The sequence below is a fragment of the Dendroctonus ponderosae genome, unplaced genomic scaffold (genome assembly GCF_020466585.1).
Source record: "Dendroctonus ponderosae isolate FM_Combo_2020 unplaced genomic scaffold, Dpon_F_20191213v2 Dpon_F_20191213_1, whole genome shotgun sequence".
NCBI classification, from domain to species: Eukaryota; Metazoa; Arthropoda; class Insecta; order Coleoptera; family Curculionidae; genus Dendroctonus; species Dendroctonus ponderosae.
The window spans coordinates 57,162,792-57,189,264 of NW_026017110.1; the positions used below are offsets into that span (position 1 = coordinate 57,162,792).

General features: G+C 33.8%; 2 protein-coding genes across 8 annotated transcripts in view; one reads left to right on the forward strand and one right to left on the reverse strand.

The window, feature by feature from the left end:
- LOC109537983 (solute carrier family 41 member 1) overlaps window positions 1-3,584 on the forward strand; it is a 35,324-nt gene extending 31,740 nt beyond the window's left edge. For all 3 annotated transcript variants that reach the window (XM_019905001.2, XM_019905000.2, XM_019905002.2), the window contains exons 9-10: window positions 775-980; window positions 1,045-3,584. In XM_019905001.2, coding sequence (XP_019760560.1) covers window positions 775-980; window positions 1,045-1,376 — 538 coding nt within the window. In that variant the 3' untranslated portion in view covers window positions 1,377-3,584. The remainder of the gene's footprint in view (window positions 1-774; window positions 981-1,044) is intronic.
- A 3,000-nt stretch (window positions 3,585-6,584) lies between these two features.
- Window positions 6,585-25,884, reverse strand: LOC109537930 (neuroglian). Of its 5 annotated transcripts, XM_019904904.2 has the most exons (10): window positions 25,593-25,884; window positions 17,327-17,425; window positions 15,456-16,931; window positions 14,410-15,396; window positions 13,945-14,352; window positions 12,701-12,991; window positions 12,333-12,642; window positions 11,948-12,051; window positions 10,925-11,022; window positions 9,212-9,563 (listed from the first exon to the last, which is right to left on the reverse strand). In XM_019904904.2, exons 2-9 carry the CDS (start codon window positions 17,400-17,402, stop codon window positions 10,928-10,930), a joined length of 3,747 nt encoding a protein of 1,248 aa, XP_019760463.1. In that variant the 5' UTR covers window positions 17,403-17,425; window positions 25,593-25,884; the 3' UTR covers window positions 9,212-9,563; window positions 10,925-10,927. The 5 variants fall into 5 exon arrangements, with proteins under 5 accessions (XP_019760461.1, XP_019760462.1, XP_019760465.1 ...); XM_019904902.2 differs by lacking the exon at window positions 10,925-11,022 and having other exon boundaries at window positions 6,585-9,563; XM_019904903.2 differs by lacking the exons at window positions 10,925-11,022; window positions 25,593-25,884 and adding an exon at window positions 19,136-19,299 and having other exon boundaries at window positions 6,585-9,563.
- Between the last annotated feature and the right edge of the window lie 589 nt (window positions 25,885-26,473).

A 26,473-nucleotide genomic window follows, 5' to 3' on the forward strand; every position in this document is an offset into this window, starting at 1 on the left:
TTATCTCTGGAATGATGTAAAAACGAGCGTTCTTGCTCATTTTGCTTCCGAGAAACATGTAAAACGGGACGGAAAACATGAAATTTTGCAATAATATTGCGCCACCCTTGCACAAAACGACGATCATTTTTCTAATTTCATAGATAACAGAAGACTGTATTTTTTCTACATAATCCCCCCCTTTACTTTAAAGCTGGATCCGCCCCTGTCTCAAGGAAGCGAGGAATGTAACAAACTCATTGAAAAACACGCTAGAAGTATCAGATCCGAGATAATCGACATTTTCGGCTCATTTTAAGCTGTTTTTTAATAGTTCCCGATCTTTAACCCACGATTTCTTCGTTATTATTGACTCAATAGCTTTATTAATGTACATTTGTGAGCTTCTTACATCGAGTGGAATGGATTCAGCTCAGAATCAGAAGATCAAGCTCATGTGAAAATTTGGTTTTTGGGAAAAATTTTCCTAATAGTTTGGGGTCGATTTTTTTTTAAATATAATTTTTCTCAAAATGCCCTGAATACTACATCAATTTCTTCACAAGCAAGCGAAGAATGTATCAAACTCATTGAAAAACCCGCTAGAAGTATCAGATCCGAGATAATCGACATTTTCGGCTCATTTTTAGCGTTGTTTGACCGCTCGCGATCTTAACCGACGATTTCTTCCTTAAATCACTTTGGAATTATTTGGATTATTGACTCAATAGCTTTATAACAAACTCATTGAAAAACACATTGCATGCAATAATGCCTTCCAAATGTAATTTCTAGGGCAAGTGGGTTGGTCCTGGATAAAGCAGCCAACAGATTTCCTAGCTTCTCTACATTCAGTCCAATTATCAATGGTATTGGAGGTAACCTGGTATCGGTTCATGCCAGTCGCACGTCCACAATGCTTCACAAAACGTCCATTAAAGGAGTGATTCCTCCGCATACCAAGCAATGGGTAGCTCCATGGACCGCTTTGATCTCCGGAGGTTAGAAATTAATTTCAAAATTCTGTTAAATTAATTTCGACTAATAATGACTCTTTGTTGCCAGTATTTCCAGCCAAAACTGCACGACTTCTATTAGCCATGTCAGTGCCAGGACAGATAGTTTTTCTGTTATCCGCTGACTTAATCTACAACGGAGGAACATTAGTTGCAAGATGGCCATTCATCCTTTCATACCTCACCGTTAGTATTATTCAGCTGATTATTCTTCTATATTCCGCACATTTAATGGTTCACACAATGTGGAAGTTTAAAATGGATCCTGACAATTCTGCCATTCCTTATTTAACTGCGCTTGGTGATCTAACAGGGTCAACTTTGTTTTTGCTATCATTTATATTCTTAAAAGCGATCAACCAGGAATATCAACAATCCTAAATGGATGAGCAGCATGAGTGAAAACTAAAGATTTTAACATAAAGTTAACTATGTTTCTGGGTAAACAAGAGAAATTTATTTTTTCATACTAGACGTTCATAAAAAGATATTAATAGTAGGAGGGTTTAAGTGCTGAATGCATATTGAAGACTGCAAGTTGACGAATGTAATTGTACAAATTTCAACATAACTAACTCTAATTGAGAAAGTTATTAATTTGCTTATAAAAACTATTTATCGAAATTACTGCTCCACTTTTTAAAGGTACTCAATGTATACGTACATAGATAGGTATCAAATTAAAAGTATAATTTTACTTAACAACTACATAAACGCTTAATTTCCAGACAAATATGCATTTGTGCAAAGTTATTTTTATAATTGCTATAGTTACCTGACCTTATTTGAAAATAAGTTCGAGTATTTCTAGCGCTACACCGCATAATTGATGTTATACGTATTATAAAAAAATAGTTCCTTTTTACGGCTTAATTTGCACGCTTTCATGGCCTTTTATTCGCGCTTAATTTTGAATAAGATGTTGCCGAATGTATGCCAAACGTGATTTTTTATATCCCAAGTTAAAACACTTTGGACAATTTTTTTCTATTTTAGAATAGTGCCTCAAAGCTCCTCTGCTTTCTCCGTGTTTTTTTTCGCCTTTTAAAATTAACATGCAATTGACGTTCTTCGAATGCAAACTTTTTGAATATTTCCGCTGATATTGAGTATCGTTGAAACGAATTATCGGCCAATTTCTTCGGTTGTTCTACACAGTATGAACAAAAAGTTCACTGCGTGTTTTTTTTGCCCACGCCCTACGCTTCTGGAACGACGGTTAATATATCTATTAGCGACAGATCTGGAACGTTAAAAAATTATTAAATATTGCACCCACACACTGTCGGTGTTAGACGAATTTGGAAAGTTCATTTAAAATCAGGTAAAAAGATTGAAGTCTGTGGGGGCTTTTAAGGTGTACGCAGCACCGCTACCATAATTTTGTTCAAACGTGTTTCATCTTTCCATCCTTACTCTTTATGCTGACAGGAGATATTTTTAAAATGGATTTAAAAATTGATATGTTTTGTGCAAAAATATAGACGTTGACGACTTTTTGAAAATATTTCTTTTGTATAACTTGCCTATTTACTTGCCACCTCACCAGGTGATAGTGGAACAAGTCGACGTAAATCAACTATAGTCTTTTACAATATGGTTCACGAGAAAAACATATTAATTACATCGGTAAAACACTTAAGGGGATGCGAAGAATAGTAAACATCCAAGGCACATCTTATACATTTTACGTTCCTTTATTTGACTTTAGCTGATTACGGGATTTTTTGCGACACAAGGAAAACACTGAAAGTGATTCGAAGATCTTGCATTCCATGTTTTTGACTTCAATTATCTTTAGCCCTCGGTTTATTCGAAATGAATTGAGGAATTATAAGGAACATAGTAGTAACTCATATCCGAAATGATAGAGAGGTGAGAAACTTAAGTTAATTTTGCAACAGATCTACATCCATAGGATTGGTAAGTTACAACAAAAACAGTGTTATGTTTCCAGCTGCGGTTAATTAATTTTGCCCACATACTTTTTTGTAACTTCTTACTCTCGTTGCTCTTATATTGAAATATTGTTTACTTAAATCATAAATTTATATCATCAATATGTTCCTACTTTGCTTATTGGTTTTTAATGACTTGTTATTAATTAGTAAATTAACCGTTATTTATTAAAGAAATATTTTAAATGGTAACAGTTTTTTTAATAATAATAACAACTAACTCGCCACGTACCAAGGGTGTTGTGATAAATTATGTACATATAGGTAAACTAGCTATTTGCTAATCACTCTTGTCGACTGAAACTAACTAGTTCATGCTTTTTTGTTCTAAACATTTAAAACAAGGTCTTCTTTTTGCATGTTCTTCAACGTGAAGCAAAACAATGCACAACTAATTAAACTAGCATGCTAACCGTTTCAGTTAAGTAATATTCTGTCCTTTCTTTGTTCAAAAAAGCACCCTAGTCAGCTTAGTATCGACAAGTGCAGTAAAAATAGTAGAGTTTGTTGTATATATTATTTAAAATACTGGTATTAAATTATCTTTGTTTTGTATTTTAAGGCATATTTATTTATTTATATTCGAATGTTTAATTGTTTTTTTATTTGAATAAATATATTTGTTTCGTAATTTTGGGTTTTACTACGAACACCAAACATAAATCAATCAAGCTTTGTATATGAGCGTCTCTCTAGTCCTCTAGTGCATCCTGCTCATATCCTACTTTTTAATATTGCCTGAACCGGCAGAAAATAAAAGTTTTTAGCACCTAAAAAATGCTTACGGGGTTCGATTTGTTGGCACATAAATAGTCTATGAAAAACAATCCACTGTGATCGGTCGAGCCGTATTTTAGACAAGTTTTAAAGGGCTAAGAAGGAGATTTTTTAAATAGATGTGATTTATCTGCATTTTTCATCACTTTATTGAATTAATTTTAGTCAATATAGCAAGCAAACCAAACTTGCAATAACTCATCGCGCCTCACTGCACCGCACCTCAAAATGCGCTTGTGGCAGAATAAATCTCTTAAAAGCAGAACTTTTAAATGGCATTTTTAAGTAGTTGAAATTTCGTTGGTTTTTATCATCGCTCGGAAATTGAGCAAAAGTTTCATTTTTAAGTGATTTCTTCTCGGTTTTTTTGCTTGGTCTATATTTTTAGAAAAACAAAAGTAATTCGGATATTAATTTTAGTTGAACGGGGTTTTCGCGGCTTAAGCGGACAAATAATTTTTAGAAAAAGAAAAATTATTTGGCCGCTTAAGCCGGGAAAATCCCTTTTATTTAGAATTTTCGGACACTAAAAAACTCTTCATTAATTTTAGTTTTTGCGTTGTGAATTAATCACTGCAGCTGAGTGAAATTCAGATAAATATAAATGACTAAATGTAAAATTAAATTAGTTAAAGATCGGCGGTTGGAGCGTTTTTCGTTTAGTTGTTGTTGATTTCCGTTAAGTTGGAACGTGAAATTTGCTGTTGGAAATATTATCATGCGAACGACACTTTCGACAAAAATGTCCACAATAAACAAACTGAAATCGAACTGCAAAACAAATCATTAATCATCGAAAGGGCGAACAATTAAATGATTAAATAATCATGTTTATTCTGTAGTTCAGTGTATTTTTTTCCCGAAAAGTGTATGAATATTCAGTTCGCTACCGACAGTGCGCGAAATCGGTCGATAATTCTTTGTGTTGTGTGAATCGCAATCTTATATGGGAAATATAGAATCATTGTGACCCTTAGTGCAAGGGCGGTAGTTTGTGAAAGTGTAGTGAAAAATGTAGTTCAAGATTAATGGGTAGCAAATGCAGGATGGAGCGCCAGCTTGCAGAAAGCTGGTCACAATGATCTCTAATCTATAAATCTTTTAGCTTGAACTGAACTTTCAAGTTTCTACTCGCTTTACTTAGAAAGTTGGAATTTTTATTGAAGAATATGCAGTTGCGTAAAAGCGTTTATTTCCAAATCAACATTTACGAAGCTCGCAAAACTCAGTATTTTCAAACGATTTGAATGAATTTTTGAAGGTTTCAAGAAATTTTGACGACCTTTAGAGCGCACTCTTCTTTACTGAAAACGCAACTCTGAACTTGTAGTTTTTTTTTCAGAGAAATTTATTTTTGAAAAACGCGATGCAAAATGTGTTGCAAAATGCAAAAATTTTCTTCTTCTTTCTTAGCGATGAGTAAAGTTCGAAATTTTATCGGCATTTAGAGGCACAACTCTGAACTTAGTAGAGTATTTTTTGTTTCTAAGTTTTTCGTTATAACTTATCGCGTCTCACTGTGTCGCACTTTTAATTACGCTTAGCACTTAACCCAGGGGCGGATTAAAGCTTTACGAGGCCCGGGGCTGGAATTTCAACACCTAACTGAAAAAAGTCAACACAGTTTTTAGGAGCAACATTTTAACAAATGGGTGACTGCAACGCAACTGCACCGGTGAGTTAACGTGCCGGTGCGTTGGGTTGGCGCAACACTGTACCAACTCCTGAAAATTAACTGAGTTACCCATCTGTCAGACGCAAGAATTTGTCCATTTTTATTTCGTCTGTGCATTTTCAATAATTACATTAAACTTAACAAGTAGAACTTTGCCATTTAGCGGTTAGTCTTAGTACAGTCTATCCAAGATTTGATAATCTCAAGCTGCATGAACAGATTATACTTTTACGTTTCTGACTATTCTCTACTGTTTAGCCAGAGACTAAAAATAGCCATGTGATCTTTATAAATTTGTCCAGCCGTTGAGTCATCGAATGTAATCTCGAAAGTGCAATATCAGAGTGGTTACGACTTAGTAGGCTTAGTAGATATACAAAATTAAATAAAAGGATAATTTTTGCGGCTTAAGCGGACCCAATAATTTGTGGACTTTAAATTTGTGGAAAAATTTACTGCTTTCGGTAGGATTCGAATCTGCGTCTTCATGATTCCAGCATAACGGAAGTTTTGCGATAAAAACGTTATGCCGGAATCATGAAGACGCAGGTTCGAATGCTGACGAAAGCAATACATTTTTGCTTAAGCCGCGAAAAATTAGCATTTTATTTGAATTTTCGTGCGCTAAAAAAATGTTCTGCATAAAAAATTAAGTAACTTTTCTAATAATAATTGTTCCCTTATTTACAACCCTTTTATCCCCAGGTACTCCAGACATTTTTTTAAATCGAAACGAAATGACTAGATGATTTTTTGTATTCTGTGGTAAAACAGTTTTTCTTGATCCCCTGGTGGATGTACTCTCTTTAAAGGCTTGTTTTCACCGAAGATCAAGAAAAGTAGTATACGGTACGCGAGATTAAAGTCGAAGTTCCGCCACTGCTTGAAGCTGCACGCAGTCTTTTGTACCGTAATACACTATTAAATACCTTTTCATAGATCCAATTTTCCCCGAGGATGTAAATCAAAAGGTAAATGTTATCACATGTTGAGCAGCAATTTTAATAAATCTCCGTTTAAGAATGTTTAGAACAAATCGCTTAAATGAATTTAATGCGGGACAATTGAGTAACCATGCATTAATGCTGAAGTCAATCACACGCGGAACTTACTCACCCTGTATATGGAAATGTACACTCCATCTACAGGAACAATAAGGCAGTGAATTAAAACGTAATATGTAATTTTAGTGTTTTATTAGTGCAAAAATAATAGTCAGAAATAGATTAAGTTATATGCCTAAAAAATCTAGTATGCAAAACGGCAACTACAAAACTAAATATGAATAGAAAATATAAGTAGAATATAATTAACCTACAGTAAGAAAAACACAAGTGGCAAACAATTGAACTACGGATTTCTTGAGAAGAAATATTCCTTGCCATTTATGTTTCTCGACAAACTAAATACACTTGTAAAAAAATAAAAACCAGGATTGAAACACCTGAATTTTCCGATTCTACTTGATATTATTAATGAACTAATCCGATAGGAAAAATACGTAAAATATTTTTATAAAAAATTCGTAGTAATCAAGCAGGTTTGTTTAATCCTAAACGGTTAAATATATTTATTCGAATAACCTTACCTAATACCCAACAGTGCATCGATCCGATAATTGAATTTTACCCAAGGAAGTGCTGTCATGCCAAAATAGAAAGTTTTATATCCTTTACATACAAAAAGCGTATAATAGTCTTATCATACATATAAAGAAGCTCATAAGTCAGAAAATGTACACAATATATTTATTTGCATATTAGTTTAATGTTTCTAAATACTCCAGTTTGTAAGCAAGTCTTTCTGTTATATATTAATTACCTTTTCTTACAAAATTCAGAGTTTAATCAAATTATAGTTTATTGTATAATAGGAAAAAGATCCTGTATGTATGAAAAATAAAGTACTATTACAAATCCAGAGGCGGTCAATCAAACCGCACAAGGTGAGCATAACTTATAAAATGCTGAAAAGCCTTTACATGCCGGAATAAAATCAACCATAATAAATTTAGCCCTTGAATTTTTCTCGCATTTCATAAGCTTTTGCATAATACTAGATTTGATCAGCCGCAGTTGATACTTAATAACCAACAAGAAGACATGTTTGTGTAGCTCGAAAATGGTCTAGGAATAAATGTGTAATGTTCAGTTGTGAATAGGAAAGCAAAAGTCAAAAGTAACTGTACCAACATTCGTTAGTATGCAATTCATATGCAAAAGTTAATCGTAACAAAATGTTAAATTATACGCGATAAATATTCCTTTGGTCTAATATAAACAAAACGAACATTACAATAATCTTCTGGGTTTACAACCTCCTACATATTGTAACACTTGTTTGATTGTTACAGCTACACGCCGACGCTGCGAACAAAACAACATCCATATGAAATTACAAGATCTGTGAAGCTTATTTACTCAACGTTAAAATGAATTTGATTAATCAAAAATATTGTGTATGAATGACTGAATAAAAAGATACAAAGCTGGTAGCACTAAGCTAATATTTCCCGCATAAGAGCACCAATATTGTTTTTCAGAATTGACATAACTGGATTAGCAAAATTCTCCTGTTCAAAAATAGTTCCTCCTTCAGATTAAGCAGTTAACCATTGCGATAGGAGAAGAATCTTATGTCTAAATTGATAGCTAACGAAAACCAATGAAAAAGATGTTATACTTAGTCATTTAACAATGCTAAGTACATTTCAACAATGCTAATTTAATAATGTTTCTGGTTTAGATATAGTGCCGGTGAACATAAAACATCCAATGTGAGGAATGAATGATGTCGCGGATGCGTGTGTAATTAATATTTGCAATTTTGTAGCTATTGGATTGAATTCTATTTCTGTTCTACATATGTTATGTTATAATATGACTAACAAGTAAACTTTTTAGAACACCTTTTTTAATATTGTAATCACAAAACCACTAAAAAGAAAGCCAGTATCTGATATCGAAAACACCAAATACTACTAAAATCGAGTAATAATTTTGTGTGATGTTTTCAAGCTCATACAAGGAACCAAGCAAACAAATAAACGGAGATTAATAAATAGATTTGGCGACAAGGTTTCCAAAATATTGAAATTAGCTGATAATTAAAATCAGATTTTAAGCTAAAAAAATGTACATCAAATCTGTTCATGTTCTAGTTTGCATGTAATATTGATTTGAAACCTTGTCAATGTAATTGATAAAACTAAAATACGAGGGAAGGTGAATAACGCACAACCTCCTGCGCAATACTTGTGCAGAAAGCAGTGCGCTATTCACCTTCAATCGTATGCATACACCTCCACTGTGGGAGCATGGACTACTATTTTGAAAACTAAAATAAATAATGTCATGGAGGTGACAATGCTTGAAATTTGCGAAGAAAGTATGGCATAACTTATTCAAGTCATTAGGCAGTGTCATTAATATATATATTCTATATAATACAGACAACTAATTCGAATGTCATAAAAAATGAGTTTTGAACCTCCTTCATTAACACAAAAGTAACATTTGAAGCGATCAGACATTTGGAGTTAATCTTTCATTGTATGGACGAAAGTCAAACTTTAAATCAAATTTTCAATTGTGTTTGAGTTGATATCGAGCCAAACAATTAAGGAGGTATCTTGGAAAATATTCTTAAAAGCACTATGTCTTTTATCCTAAGCCAACAGGTTTTAAACTTAATAGCGTATATATAAAATATAATACAATAAAATTACATGAAATTACTACTTTGATTAACAAAACCATTACAATTTAAAAATGGTACATAGTCAATATTTTTAAACTGCAACGAACAACAAAATATATTACTATATAATATATTAAATTCACATTTTGATTCGTAAGCATTAGAAACTAGTAAAATCAAATGGACGAATTATCGCAATGAATCAATCACAAAAAAGCCAAACAAAAGTCGAGATAGCGTGCCAATTTGTGGTGTAACCAAGTAACTAACTACTACACACTACGTGAACGTGGGCTAAGAAAAGGGTGACAGTTTCCATAATTAAAGCAATTTCATAATTTTTCTAGACGTACGTTGCCATCGCGTTGTTATTAGCACCGGTCGCTCCAGCTGCGCCAATTTGCTTCATATTACTAGGAACGTACTGGCCAATGAATGAACCGTCTTCAGTGAACCGACCTAAAATTTTACACAAATTATATAGGCATTATTCACAACTATAAGCTGCATGATTTCAGTCAACAACCTCCTATCACAAAACCAAAACACCGAGTGCATGTATTGCACTTTTAATAACTTTCGTGCTCAAGCAGTCACCAGATGTGATAGTTTAATAAATTTAAAGAACGTTTCTTTTCTATATTAGTGTTATTTTACCTAACTAGACACAATTAAATGAATTAACAAATCGTGTTAACAACACGATTTGCTAATTTATTTTATCCATCGTGTACATAAAAAAATGTGAAAAAAGTAAGTCGGAGTTTCACTAATATAAGACTACCACACAACTCAGTAGAAGCGAACGCTATTCCGATGTTTCTGAAATTATATTTTAGTTCAATGTGCTTGAAGGACCCAAATAAAGCAAATTTGCAAAAAAAATCGCATATTAATTTCAAATGACGTGGGAATTGATGAAGGACAGTCCGGTAAAGTACAAAAAAGCTTACAACAGCTGCATTTTCAGTTTCAAGTCACGTTCCCAAACTTCACGTAAATCATGTATATATGTTTTTGAAACAGTTTTTTAATAACACATGAGATAGTAGCCTTAACAAAATATGTTCCGAAGATTTTTGCTGAATTTATGATCAGAAACAAATTCTCAGATTTTTCAGAAGAAACAATTTACTACATGGTCCTTCAGAAAATTTCTTTAAGAAATGTTTAACATATTTATATCAAAGACTGGATTGAAGTAGTCATATTAAAAGAAATCGCTTCATAACCTGTTTTGATATATTTTGAAGCGTTTATAATAACCTACATAAGTAAAATTAAGAATCAGGCTCAAGAGAAATAAGATAGTCACCGTCCTTAGTTATAATAACCAAGCTTCGCCATTTCACAAGTATGTTACGTAAGAAAAATAATTATTTAGGTTCATCAGCTCACAATACTGTATGCGATACCTGATCCAAATATTAGCTTCAGTATTAAAGTTTTTCCATTAGCAGAGTAAAAAAAGGCTTAGCTTTTGGTTTACATGACAATCACATAACATGAATTTATTATAAATTAGGTATTATAATATGAACACATTGGATAGTTTTCTAATATAAACGAAATCTAAATATACTTTTTATAAGTGTTTTATATTCTAATGCTAATGGTTACTTCCAGACCATCAAAACATAAGCTACGTAGCTCTCAACTGAATAATGCAACCTAAATATGTTTACCAAAACTACGTATCTCCCAAATATTATTTTAGATATCCAAATATATACAATAGTAGTTAACTAAATAAAGTAATTATAAAGATTAGTAATTGTTAGTAACCAGGCAAGCAAAACAAGCAACAAAAAAAATCTTACATATTACACCACTGTCGCGAACCCTTGTGACGTAGTTTCACCTTGGCCCCTCTTTCGACCGTATTGACCAATAAAGGAACCGTCTTCATTCATACCTTCTACAGAAATCGTAAAAAAAATAAACAAACAAATAATCAATTATCCAGAATAGAGAACGGATGCAGGGAGAAGTCTACTAGGGGCTAGAGTTTTAACAAAGAAAATTTTAAATTTCAGATATATTACGCCGCAAAAAACACGGCAAGAATTTAAAGAATTACTTCTCACTGTCATATGGATTTAATTATATCAATTAGGTGCAAAACTATTTGATAAAACGATTTATTGATTATCTAATATGGTTTTCAATTGATCCAAGTTCACTCACATTTAAAACTACAGTGTAAATATTTTGTGCAACATAGAGAATGTTCTCTGTAAGTTTAAATATTATTTGATTTTAGCAATATGAAGTCTGTGTTAGCTTAAAAACAAGCACTTAAAAAATATATTTATATGCTTTTCTTAAACACAGATAATTTGTAAGTGACGATTTCTCTACACTGTTTTCTAGCTAAATATAGAATTTTTTTAAGTTACACCAATGATGGGAGTATAATCTGTATTACACAAAACATTTAAAATGTATTTCGAGTCCCTGATTGATCATAACATATATAAGCCAGTCGAATAAATTTATATTTTTTGTGATTTTTTTCTCCCTACACCCTGCAAAAATCTTAGAACCGCCTTTGTTTTAAATATAACACAAAAACATAACAACACTACGGGTCTCAAAAAATAAACCGCTTTTGTTATTGATTATAAGAGCAAACAAAAGATTTAGTTAATCTGGATGCGAAATTAATATTTGTGTCATTAAATTATCATACTTGGTGTATTATAAAAAACCGTATTTGACAACAACATAAGTTATATAATTTTCCCCAAATGTATTATCCTTTATGGTCTATTAACTCAGACAAAATGAGACAGTAGAATGTTTATTTTTAATCTATCAATCAGTTGTAGGGGACACATTACCTGTATCTCCATCTCCGTATTCGGCCATCGAGTCTGTATCACTTTCAGGACCAACTTTTGGTTCACTGCTCATGGAAGCTCTTCCGTGGGACTTATTGTCCAACCTAAAGACGTGTTAATGGAAGATATTATTAAGACGCACGCAAGTTCAAATTTTGATTTTATGAAAATATGGGTCAAAATATCTGTTATCTTAGACGTTTTTAACATGCAAATATTTAATAGATGATAATTTATACCGCGAATGGAGAGTAAGACAAAAGAAAACTATAAAATCCAAAATTTGAACAATCTGTTCAGAGTTCAAGCTAGCGCGGCTTGAAACAGTATTAGTGATGGTTAAGCTAGCACCAAACGCGGAAATAAAATTAAACAGAATACATACGGTTGAGAATATTCATGGAATCCTCCTTCATCTGGATAATCGTGTCGTCCATTCGCTTGCTCACGTTCATGTACGGCATACTTGCCTCCTCGATTTCTTTTAACAATGCATACAATGATCAGGACCAGAAGCAGGAAAACGATAGCCAGCATCATTCCAATAAACCATCCAGCAGTAGCCACCGCTTCTTTGGCCGTGATAATAATACCATCATTGGTGTATACTTCTTGAACTTCGCTATCAGTTTCGAAGTCTCCCTCCACCGAAGTTACAATAAAATCGTAGGTTGCTCCAATTTCTAAACCAGCGACTGTAAAATAATACCCTTTCTATATGACAAAGCCGTTTCCAAATGTTTCAAAACTGACCTTCTTGATAATCTTCATTTTTTTCAGCAGGAGTTTTCAAAAATGTGGTCTCGCCTCTCTTCTTGTATTTAACATAGAAGTGCGAACCTGGTTTTCCATCTTCGCTAGGTATCCAGTGCACTCTTACAGAAGCTGCTTTGGTGTCTCTAACTGGCTCCCATTCAAATCTTGGCATGCCAGGTTTGTGATAACCTAACGGTTTTGTATTCCTTTCGATAAAGTAACGTTTCGATTCGCCAGCTTTTGTTGTGGCACTTATATAAATGCGATATTTAGTGCCCGGCTTCAGCCCTGTAAAGTAATGATCAACGTTTAGTTGTTTAATGCCTTTCCTTTTAATAACCTTAACAATCAAGTTGATATTCTATATTGCATTTCCAACATATTCGCATATTTTATGATGAGTTCAACATCAACTACAAACACAAATAAGCACATCTAGACTAAACTAGAATTCGAACGATAAGATAGACCCGTAATTGACACAGAAAATAGATAAATCAGTCGGCAAATGGAGAGAGAACTTCTAAACCTATTAAGCATTAAGTCAAATTTTTCAATAAGCGTCTAGTCTAGCAATATAAGTCTTATTAAATTTCACCATAAACGTAAACAAGATTACCTGCCGCATTTTGAGTGGCGAAATTCGATTTTTACAGTACAACGAAAAGCAAATACGGTCAAAATCTGATAGACCTAAATTAAAATCAGAGAATCAAAATTTAACAGAGCATTTATTATCACCAAAATAAGGAATGCTGCGATGTGCATTGCATGTGTAAAAAAGTACTTGCACGTTGATTCTTAAACTCAGCATTATATAGACTATATTAATTGCTTTCTGAGCGGATAAAGGTGTATCAAAAGCAAAATGTCCTTTGATTAGTGCAATGATTCTTGTAGAAGTCAGGCTATCGGATAACCATCAATGGCAATATTTAAGATAACAACTTCCATTACACAGTATTGCGGGATGGATTTTAAATTAAATTGGGCAACGACCGAATAAGGTTCTGTTACAACTACGCGTGCAAAGCTATTTAGCGATTACTTTTTAGGAATCAATGCTGTATATCCCTTGCAAAAACATGTAACATGACTAACAAGTTTTAAATTATCTGTGGTGTTTTACGGAAACCCATGTATACTGAGATAACAAGATGACCCAATGAGTAACTACTAGTGTAATTGCAGTGCGGGAGTCGGAAACTTGATAAGGGAAATAAGTATTATTAATTAGGTACCTGCTAATTTAGCGCGTAGTCTGTTGGGATCATTAATCTGAGGTGTTCTAGGAATTGGCCTGCCCACTTTTAAATTCTGATCCACTTCGGCAAAATATATATTGTAGCCAGTTAGATTTCCATTGGGTCTGTCCGGTTTTTCCCACTTAAGAATAAAAGCTGAAGATCCCAAAGGAATGGCTTCCAACACGTCCATTTCTCCTGGAACACCCTCTGGTGTATGAAAACTGAGTGTTTCACTAGCAGGTCCATTATATTTTCCATTATACACATAAACTTGAGCATAGTTTTTGGTATCTGGTACGAACGTGTTAACCAAAGCTTTTGCGTTACCGCCTTGGACTTGGATTTCACTGTGAATTAGACTCTGATCACTCCAAGTGCGAATTTTGTAACCCTTAAAGTGCCCTGAAAATACAATATGAAATCAGAAATAGTGACATAAAAAATTGTGATTTTCGTTACCTCTTACTGACTCTAGTGGCACAGGGATCCAACTCAACAAAGCATTTGTAGGGCTCTGTACATTTAAAACAGTGAAATTTTGTGGAGCCTCTAAAGGCTCACTTTCCCCAGAATATCCGATCACTTCTTGCGGTGCAACATCAGCTTCGCCTTCATCATTTACTGCTAGCACTTTAATCCGGTATTGGTGGAACGAAGGTTGATTTGGAATAACAAGTTGACCGACTCGCCAATCAGTAATTTCTTGTGGAGGTTCGTAGTCTTTACCGGGTATGTCTCTTTTGTAATAAACTCTATACTTAAACCCTGGAGCAGCGTGTTCAATTTGCGGCATTGGAGTCCAAAAAATAACTAAGTTATCCGGCCGATCACCTTCTCCAATTACATTGTCGGGGTTTTTATGAGGCACTGCAGGTTGAGTAGAACATACTTCTGAATGGGGGGATGGCAGAGACCTGCCAATCTTATTTACAGCAATAACCCTAAAGGTATAGTTTGCCCAGGGGCTCATGGGAATCGTGTAAGTTCTATCAACCGGAGGTACTTCATTGTATGCATCCTCCCATGAGTCAGGAGTGAAGCTGGTGTTATACTGAATTATATAACGCAAAATGGGAGCTCTGTTATCTCCCTTAGGAGACCAGTGAATGGTAGCATCCATTCTGTGACATTCTACTGCAACATCACCCGGAGGATTTGGAATATCTTGCACGATGAGTTGAGCTTGTGCAGTAGCCTCGTCTAAGTCAGTTCTCGCTACGCAACTATATGTTCCTGAGTCCAACTCAATTGTTTTCGTAATAGTAAGCGAATAGTCGGATGATTTTACAAATCGGGGTTCGTCTTCGAAGTCGATCGGTTGGCCACTTTTGAGCCATATTATCTCCAGTTCTAGAGATTCATCAGTTACTGCGTTACATCTGAAAGTAGCAGGAGTTCCAGATTCAACTTCATAATCTTCCGGTCCATCAGTAATGTAAGTATGTGCTGTAAACCAATTAATATTAGTCAAACTGAACTTGGTGATACTAAAATATGTATCTTACCTTTCACATCTAATCTAGCACTAGCACTAGCTCTACCTAGTTTATTCTCGGCATAACAGGTATAGTTGCCTTTATCGTCAAACTGCACTCCATTAATAAGAAGGTCCCCACTCTCTTGAATTTTAAACTTCCCACCTGTTAATTCTTCTCCATTATGCATCCATTTAATTGTAGGTCTCGGAGCGCCCATTACTTTACAGGTCATATTTATACTTTGAGCATCTACAGCATCAGTATCTCGGGGAGCATCCGTAATTTCGGGTGACAAAGCCTGAACATTTACATATACATCCTTGTACGCGTAACCCAAAGAGTTAGTCGCATTGCAACCGTAATTTCCAGTGTCATTTTTAACTAAACGTTCAATGATAAGTCTGCCATGTTCGACTCTTCGGCGGTTGTTTCGCGGTGCTTTTTCAATGGGTAAACCATTATAAATCCATTTGATTTCTGGCTCCGGAACACCACCCGCTTGACAACGAAATTCGGCGGTTTCGTCCTCTGCAGCTGTTATAACTTTTGGCTCCTCAATAAAGTAGGGAATCGCTAACACTTTAAGATTGATAGAGTACGACTTGGAATCACCAACTCCATTGCTGACTTCACAAGAATAAGTTCCTTGATCTTCAAAGTCGACGACCTTGATAATAAGCGATTTTCCATAATTACCCTGTGTGACCCTATCGGTGGATCGAAGAGGTTCGCCATTTTTATGCCAGACAGTCTGTGGTAGAGGGGTTCCACCATAAATGCAGAACAATTCAACTCGTTTTCCTCGGTAAGCAATCTCATTTTTTCGAGTAACATATTGTAGAACTGGAGGTACTTTATTTTGAGCGGCAGAAACACCGGCGTTCACCACGTTAAGCAGTACCCGGTTTCCATATTTATATTCGTGTTTAAATGGACTTGTTGCGGCACAGGCATACATAAAGTTATCAGTATTGTCAGATAAGGTAAGATTAGAAAACCATAAGTTGCCTTCTGGATCCAGAGTCATTCGAGAGGAGTTAATTGTCTTAAATCCTCCATTCGTATACATGATAATCCAATGAACTACTGGCTTCGGCCAACCGTCTGGAGGTTGACATGTCAAATTAAATGGTTCTCCTTCTCTGCCAGATAAGGAGATCGGAAGAGCATTTTTAAATGAGTTCAGTTCAGCTTTTCGCATAAATACTGAATTAGATGTAGCCGTGCCGTATTGGTTTTCAGCAAAACATTGGTACTGTCCAATGTCTACTTCGGACGGTTTAGAGATAGACAAAGTGCCCCGTCCAGTTTGCTGAGAAATTCTGTCATCATATGCTTGCCAATCAAACTTCTTTCCGTTTTTAACCCAATAGTATTTGGGAGCAGGCTCACCTTCTGCTTCGCATTCAATATAGAATGGTTTGTCATTTTCTCCATTTTGTTCAACTTGAAACAGAACTTCATCTGTAGGTGGTTGTTTAACGATTAAAGGTGGTGATGGAACTGAAAACGAAACATTTATGTGTTCTGGTGAAATTCGTCAACTAGCTTAGTTTAAATAACACACTTAATCACATCAATTCTCTCTGCCGTAGAATAAGCTATTATTTCGACAACCTTTCACTTATTATTAACAAAAAACTGGATTGAAATAACAATATTGTGTGAAATATTACAGTGAGGTTTATTTTATTAAGAGCGTAACAAGCGCGGTATCAAAAACTAAAAAACGCCCTTAACGTTATTTGCCTGAACACCTTATTTTTTTAACCCTGAGCATGATCACAATAACGTTTAGCGTTTAAGGCCAACGTAATTTTAAGGGGCGTCAAAGCCCTCTAGTATGTTCACCCTAAATACAAAGTTATAGTTTGGCAGTTCAATTAATATTATCTTACCTTCTCTAGCTACGCAGCAATTGCTATAATAACAAAGTATGAGTATGAAAAAGTAGCAGCCTATCTTGGACTCCATGACTGCGGGTATGAAGCATACACCTGAAGCAAAAATTAACACATCAATTTTGCATAATGTTGTCTAAACATATTTGGGTCAATAAGAGAAATATGGAATTTTAAAAATTGTGTAATAATTACGGTTTTTTCGCTTGGATACGAAATAATACTTGCACCGATAACGAGATGATTTCATATTTATTATTAATCAAATAAAGAGTTAAGTTTGAGAGTTTATTGTAGTAGGATATGAAGAACCAGTAGGTTCTTAGTTCCCTGGCCCAAAATGAAACTGGAATATTTATCACAACTCTTAATAAAAGTGTCCACGGGTTTGGTAAGCGCGAGTGGATTGTATCGACAGGAAATTGTTTACGGAAGACTGGCTTCTTAAGATCGCCAAGATGATTGTTTTTACAGAAGTATGTTTCTTATTGTATTTATATGCCGTTATAAATATCTATATTTAATTTTGTTTCAATATTATACTACACTGTTTCTCAAGAAATACCTCTCTGAATGCTTAGTTACCGTTGATAATTTACATAAACAATTTGGAGAATCGCAATTTTTCCAGATCGATTTCGAATTTTAAGCAAATACAATGTAATATTTGTAATGTTTAGCTCAAGTAATAGTTGGCCAATTGACCATTGAACTACTTCAAAATATTGCTAAAAAGCGAATGTTCAAGGCGCATCTTCTAAAGCTACTATTTTCGAGAAATATATTAATAATTAATATAAATAACTAATTTTTTTACATTGTTTTCGTAATTTCCATTGATATCCCAGAAACCCCTTAAAAAATGATTTCAACGTTGCATCATCCGGTATAGAGAATTATTACCATATTTGAGACACTAGGAAATTGATTATTCCTTACGAACTGCCACACGTAAAGTAAAATGAGACCAGTATTTTCAAAGCCGGTGTTACACCACGTACTTTTTCCCAATTTATTGGCGAATAAATTGCCAATCACCCGAAAGTCACCCGATATGAACCTAAAGCGTGGAATTGGGCTGCGATCGATAAATTGAACAATTTATTTGAGAATTGTAAAAATTTTCTGGAACATTTTAGTGTTATTTGCTGTTTGCCAACTGTGCAATGACGATATCCGCAGCGATTCTCGAAGAAAACTGACAAGGAATTAGGGGTTAGAAATGTTGAAGATCTGTGTTGTAGGAATGCAATAAGTTTAGCAAATTAATAAAAAAAATTAGTCGCTTCTCTGGAGTCATTGGCAAAGAATTTGGCTCTTTGCTCATGTTATGATCTACACATCGCAACCAACACAAAACAACAGAACTAAATAAAGCATTGAAATTTATGTTGGTTTTACTGAAATTGCACCAATTTATTGTGAGAACAATATCCAAGCGTAAAGTCAATAACCACCAAGAATATCAGAGACAAGGAAAAGTTTCTCTGAAGTAGATAACCTTTAATAATAAATCGGAAAAACGTGCGTATGTATACCGGCATAAAAAAAGATAGCTGCTTCTAAGACGTAGGACTTAAAATAAACATGTACAAAGCAGAAATGCTGAATTCAGATGTTATAACAGTCACTCACAACTGAAATTGTGAAGTTATGTAGAACACAGTATCCACATTGGACAAGAAAATGAAACAGTACATATTATTACCCGGCGATTTACTGTGTCTCGCACACACACGAAAAATTCGGCAGCTCTTCGGTTCAATAATCAATTTAAAAAGAAAGTTCTATCCTCAACAATCATACTTAGGAACTGTGGCACATCAAAACACCGCTAACCGTGTTCACGTCGATCGTAAAGGCAAAAATGCTCATCATGAGCCTGTGATACAAGATCCAGACTGAATATAATGAAAAAACAACTGAAAGCTGCAATAGCGTTGGACACCACTTGTAATCAGAAGCAATACATGCTAAACTAAAGCTAAGATAAAGTGAAGACTCCGTAAGTTAGATCAAGTGATGACTATCCACACACTAGATCGAAAAAATATTAAAGTAACTGCGAAGAAAGTTAATTTCCAAGATTTTACAAAGTAAACTTTGAGTGACTAAGTATAGTGAGTCAATCATCATTACCATTATCAGGCATTAGTCAAGGTTTAGTCTATTTTGTTAGACACAGAGCAGTGCCGAACTTTTATCAGTAAATTAATAATATCACAGTAAAAGCTGACGGCCGGGGCCACCAGAATAGCGATATTGCGCATACTCATTCTATAGGAGAATCGTCGGCGATTCCACCTAACGAAGAACAGCTGTGCATCAAAAACCCGTCGCTTTCGCGTCGACGACGGCACACACAGTTATCTGCCAAAACAATATCCGGCAAAGCATCGAAGATCGACTAAACATACCGGCCTAACTATGCTCTACTAGATATTAAACACACCTGGTAAGATTCGCAAAACAAAAGACTGCGAAGTTCCAGTATTTTCGCTATATCAATCTCAACAAAATATAGTGGTGTTGCAAAACCGAATTATTTGCAGTTCAACGGAAAACCACATCTGCATTTGCAGGTTGTTGTTTTATCAGAATCGGTGTGGGAAATCCGCGATAAGGAAATTCAAGAGACGTGCTAAGGCTACGCACACTGCACACAATAAACATATTTTAAGCTAGTCATGTTCGAAATATGGGGTAATAAAGCTCATATAAAAAAACATTTAGAAAATGTGGTTTTTACAAAGGTGTATTTATAACACCTTTTAATTTGCTGTAGCGCTTGACTAATTTGCACAGTTTTCAACCAAGAAAAAAACGAAATTACATTGCAAACATTAATAAATAATTTCAATGTAGTCTTTGTTATTCAGTTGCGTCAGCTATAAAAAATTGAAGTATATTAACAATCCCCGAATGATAAAATTACCTAGTAAGTGGCGGTAAAAAGGTTAAAGTAGTACTACCTACGTAAAAAACACCCTTTATAATATAGGATTGTACGAAATAAAATCAGCAATTTCTAAATTGTACGGATCTACTACTAAAAAATTTAAGGTTTTAAAAATATTTGCTGCAGTTATTTAAGAAATTATTCAATAGAGCAAAACGTAAAACACATTGTATATATTTGAAACAAATATTGCTTATTGAGAAATTCACACTCCAATGAAAACCAACTTTTTAATATAATTTCAATATAATTTTTGCTCGACTTGATAATGTACAGACATTATCTTAATTAGACGGACCCCAAATAGGAGTGCCAACAAACGGCATAAAGTTCTGCCTTGAACGTATAGGCGGTATAAATAACTTCAGTTCTCCTTTCGTCTGATTACATTATTTTATAAAAGAGGTATCCATTACATTTGAACCAATCAGTTTAAAGAACGTTCCGAAATACAGGAGGAAGGATGCGCCATCGTGTATTGGTAGATTCTATATGTTAATGATAGGATTTACTCAAACACACCTCAGTATGCTGTCGCTTACGATAATGCAGGGCGTTCAAGCTTCTGTTTTCATTTATTTCGCCATTTCTACTAAATTCACATTTAAATTTGGTTTTAACCTTTAATTTGGTTATAACGGGTACTGTTTGGTTATTTTTCTTAATTTATTTTTAATACACAGCTATGTCGAGGCTTTGAATAACGCACTTGCTAAACTGGTTGCTTTTATGGTAAAGAGATATACATACCTGTTTGTTATCGATAAAGCAGTCCGTTTTCGGGATTTTGCTAATTTAATGCATGAAACAAAGAATATGTCCACCCTTGACCGCAAGATTATTTTTTTATTCATTTCAATTCAATTCAATATTATCATGTTTAGAAACTGCAATTACACTAAGACGCATTTATTACCGACCACCCTGTACAGCTAAAAAAAAATCAATTGCATAAATAATTCACGGCATCTCGAATAAATTCGCAAAAGTAGGGTGGTATACTTATGCAGGATCTTGAATAATGGAACAAGAATTTTCCATTGAACGATAAAATTCCACAAATAAATTGTTTTTCTGTTTTGACCCTAATCGATATAAAATATAATGAGAAGCCGAGGTCAGTAGAGTAACACCGATTAAAAAACAAAACAGAAATAAAGTCTGTAAGTGTACACAATGTGCAACAATTTAATGTAAGAACATTTGCACGTAATCCATTACTAAAATAACTAAAAAACTTAAAATTTTAAAAATGCTAGTTAGTGAAACAGATGAACATAAATAAACGGTTTTATATTGTGTGAATAAACAAAATGTTATTTATTTATCAAAAACCCAATTTCAAGAGATAAACATTATAATATTATTACTATTAATTAAAAAAACTAAAACGATTACTAAAAAAGAAGTTCGAGTTTTTCCAAAACATACCGGATGTTTGGAATAGTGCTAAACTACTAAATTGTTGAAAAGGCTAATAAGAAACCGCATGTCCGTTAAGTCGGACCCTAATTTCTTTTCTTCTTCGGGGCTTCCGCGTCGGCCAAAAATATTTTCTATAGGCTCTAAAACTGTGCGCAAAAAGGAATTATCACGTGCCTCAAAGCGCCTCAAGTTTCCCATCGAATTTATATGGAAAAAACGTGTTAACTTGTGTATCCTAAAAATCGGTATAAATTTCGGATTTTCATGATTGAAGCAATTTTTTCATTCGTATTTTCGGCTGCTGAATCGAAGGGTATCATCAGTTTTTATAAGTATCATCAAAAAGTTGGTTATAAGCAAAAATCCTGGGAAGACTCGAAAAACGAGTGAAAGGGCAATAAATTGGCCTGTAACGACCGTAATTGTTCAGTTTTGTTTTAAATTATATGTGTTTTGAGCTGCTGAATCCAGTTGTGCGCTTATGCTTTGTCTAGGTAGCGATAAAAGATTTATAGCCAAAACCGTCAAAAAACGTGAAAATAAAACATAATTTTCTAGCAACTTTCAAAGCCAATAAAAAAATGGGCAATTTTTTCTCATTCACAGAAGGCCTTATGTATTTTGAGCTCTGAAGCGAATGGTGCGAACAGCTTTTATATGTATGGTCGAAGAAAATGTCCAAGTGAAAATCATCGAAAATCGAAGGAATAGTCATGTCCCCGGAACATGACGCCAAGATGTGCCTTATGTGCTTTTTATGTAAAAATCTACCCCAACCGTTCAGATTTTTATTTGCAAAACCAACAAGTCAAAGAAACTTTAAAGGCACACCATGACCATTCCTTAAGCTAAAGCCACACGGTTTGGTAGCAAAAAAAATTGCTTCAAATAATTGAAAAATTGCCAATAAAGAACAAGAAAAGAGCAGAAGAACTTTGGAAACCGTTTAAGATGACAATATAGAAATATGTTTTGTGAGTTAGTAAATTCTATAATAATTGTAAAACACACCGACTGGAAAAAAGACCAACTTGTTCATTGGCATATGATCGAAAAACGCTCCAGTCGTCCGTAAAAAGCCCATATAAAAAGCCATAAAGAACACTTAAGAAAGCAGACACTTAGGAAAATAGAATGAGAATCGAACGAAACGAACTGTTGATTTACATTCGCGAAAAATTCTTTCAAAATATTGTCGTTAGTGGTCAACAAATAACTAAATTGAATAAAATGTATTTTTGAGCGCATCAAAATCACTTCATTTCCAGGACAAAATCAAGAAAAAGCTAATGAGATGCGAACGAAACAAATTGTTGATTTACGTTCGACGAAAAAATCTTCCTGAAAATCGACATTTCAAAAAATAAGACAGCAAGAAGTTAATGAACTCTTGAAATACCACAAAAAATGGCAACGGTGGATAATACGAATCTATTTATAATTTAAAAATTATTAATTCAAAGTATAACATAGAAAAAACCCCAGTCCCCAGATCTTGGGAGGACTGGAGAACTGGCTATGGGGCCATTTGAAGATACAGTTTATAAACCACCGCCAGCTTCTCTATACGTTCTATAATAACGCACGTTACAGATTGTAATATAATACGTTACAGATTGTAAATATTAAATAGAAAATCGATTTTATTATTGTATGGATTGGGCAGATTTCTAACAGTTGATTAGATAAACTATCAGTAAATACGGAATTAATCACTATGTGTTGTTATTATAAGATACAAAGCAAAATATTGTAAATCCAACGGCTATGTTCTGTAAGGTTTTAATTTAACCCCCAATATTTCCTGCACAGATGAAAATTATAAATTTTGGTTAAAATGAGTCATACAATTCATAAATTATCGCGAATACCTTGGCGGACGGACGCCCTGCATACTTCGTTATATACTTTAGTTTACATAGTAGTAGCTACTGCAGTTACAATCTCAAGCTTTTCATGTCGAATGAATGAGCAGTAGAAATAAAGCATCTTCATGAATTCAATTGACTGTGACGATAAATGTATCTAATTTTAAATTGAATTCAGTTAAATGATTGTACTGTGTCATAAAGGAATGAATATTTCAAAGATAAGATAATATTTGAGTAACTTTGGAATAAGCGCAATCTTAATATTGCCGTTGTACAAACATGTTTCAAAGATAAGAACGTTCATGTTTGAGCATCAATAAAATATTTAAACTGACATTTAATAATAAGTAGTGTAGAAAATATTTCGTATTTCTAGCGCGTACGCTACTGTATATTGCTTTTATATCCCTTTACTGTTGCTAACATAATTGTTTCACATAATGCCCATTGAGAGGACTTAAACTATCGATACAAATGGTAGTGTTATTAAGTAAATAATTTTTTTATTCGAATGAATTTAAAAGTGCCATTTTTCGATCGGATGCGATAATCTGAAAGAAGCACTTTTCACTTACTGTTCATTTGTTTTACTTTTACGCACGGATTTTTACGCACATGTGCGCAAAAGTAAATGTGACAAATTGAATATGTCACTGTCATTATAGTTTGTAAAGTATTTTCATTAAAAAGTAACCGATATGCTTTTTTAATGAATTACGCAGGTTTATCGACAACTATTGATTAAAATTTAAAGTTGGCATAAATCATAGGGCAGAAAGACCGATTGGGTCGATAGCCTTTTTCTGTAGGAAATAAAGATTATTTATATATATATATAAATTATAGCAAGCAAAACACTATTTTTTTAAATAGCGCAAATTTTATGCAAATTATGCATCATATACAAACACCATAACGTAAAAGCAGCGTTTCACTCAACTCATTGTTTCACTTGTATATGCTTACAAAAGTACGTTTTTGAAAAATTACAAACGTTAAAACGTGACAATTTCACAAATGGCACTAACATCAGATTTAAAATCTGAAGTTGACGCCTTTTCTTTTTGGCTATTCTTATTTATTATAACTTATGATTCATGTTATGTCTTTCCGAATGAAAATCCGTTTTTCGAACTCTTGATGAATTGACACTCTCGACTTCGTCTCGGGGGTCAAACACCGTCGTCGTTCGGAAAACTACACTTTGTATTGAAAACTACTATTAAAAGAATGTCAGTAACTGTTTCGGGCTTCACCTGGGGTTTGAAAGGTTAAAAAGATCTCAATTAAAATTAGAAATACTATTATTGTATAATATATAGGGTGTGACTATGCCGAAATAAATATATATGTCAATACACAACAAATATGTATGTGTTTACTGAACATCTAGAAATAAGAATGACATCATAGAAGAAAGATGACAAGGTGATATGCAACACATCACCCTACAGGTCTACAATATACAAATGCCAGGAGTATTGTTTAAAATAATAATAATAATAATGAATAGACCATAAAATCTAAAAACTAAAGCTAATGTATAACTGGATTAATCAAAGTGATAAAAATGACATCATTCGAAGATGATATTTTAAGTGGTAAATTAGTTCTTAAAGAAGTCATCGTATCATTAACAGCAATTTAGAAAATGTAAATTACAGCATAATAATATGCTCATTGGGACAACTATAAACATAGATAATAAATTGTGTGATAGTTAGGTATAACTGGGGCTAAATGCTATTTAGTTTTATGAACAAACAAAAGTAACAATTGGGAATTGATCTATGAATGTAACACGAACCTATAAAACCATGTAAATTGAATAAAACGTGGGATCTTGAACAGCTTTTTAAATGTGAGTGTAGATAAAAATAAACACAAAAAGTTCATATAAAAACTGAAACCCACTATGAAGGTTGATCAATTTTTATCGGCTAATGAACTTAATCTACTAAAATAGGAGTCTATTACAAGGCAGATTAACTGATAAGATAAAACTTACCAAAATATATAAATAGGCAGTTCAGTTAAAGGAGCTTCATAACAATTATTCACTACACTACTACAGACATGACACACGCAGCACAGACAAGGGAGACAAGGTGCGGCTTAACTTCGTTTCTGTCACTCACAACTCTTTAAACTGAGGAATTGAACAAGTTTTAAGAAATGATGACCTGAAACCTTTCCGGATTATTGCATATTATAGTTATGACAAAACATCTATTTATTATGGGTTGATGACGAAATAATGAGTCTGCCTATCACTCAAGGAAATTTAATTTGGCATGTTAGGCGAAGGCGAAGGAGAAGTAAATGTCAATCGTTAATCATATTATTTACAGCACCGCCATCTGCACTTTTACAACCCAACCAATCAACAGGATGTTGAAGTGGATGTTGAAATAGGGAATATTGCAATAAAAACATATTAGATGTCACAGAAAACCTGTGAAGATGATTCTTTCAGTGGTGTTCTGTTAATTGAAGTAATAATAATAACTTTTTTGTGAACTTTTGCTCTCGATAAAAAACTGAATAAAATTATTTGGTTTTGTGCCAAATTCGAAGCTGAAATGGGTTTTCTAAACTTCCCTGCAAAAATTAATTTTGTAATTTTTGGCTGAAAAGACCCCATAAATGTCAGAAAAGAAGAAAATAATTGTTTTCGCCTTTTCGATTAAAAACTTTTAGTTTTGTGCTCGGTTTTGGAGAAAACCTTATTTGTTTAAAAAAAACTATAGTCTCAGAGGAATGGAGGTGACGAGATTTCCTTCCAGAGAGTAACTTTTTGAGAAATGTTAAAAAGATTATTAATAAATAGCCCCTACAATAAATCCGTCATCACCATTTTCCCGGCAAGGGAACTGAGTTACTCCGCCG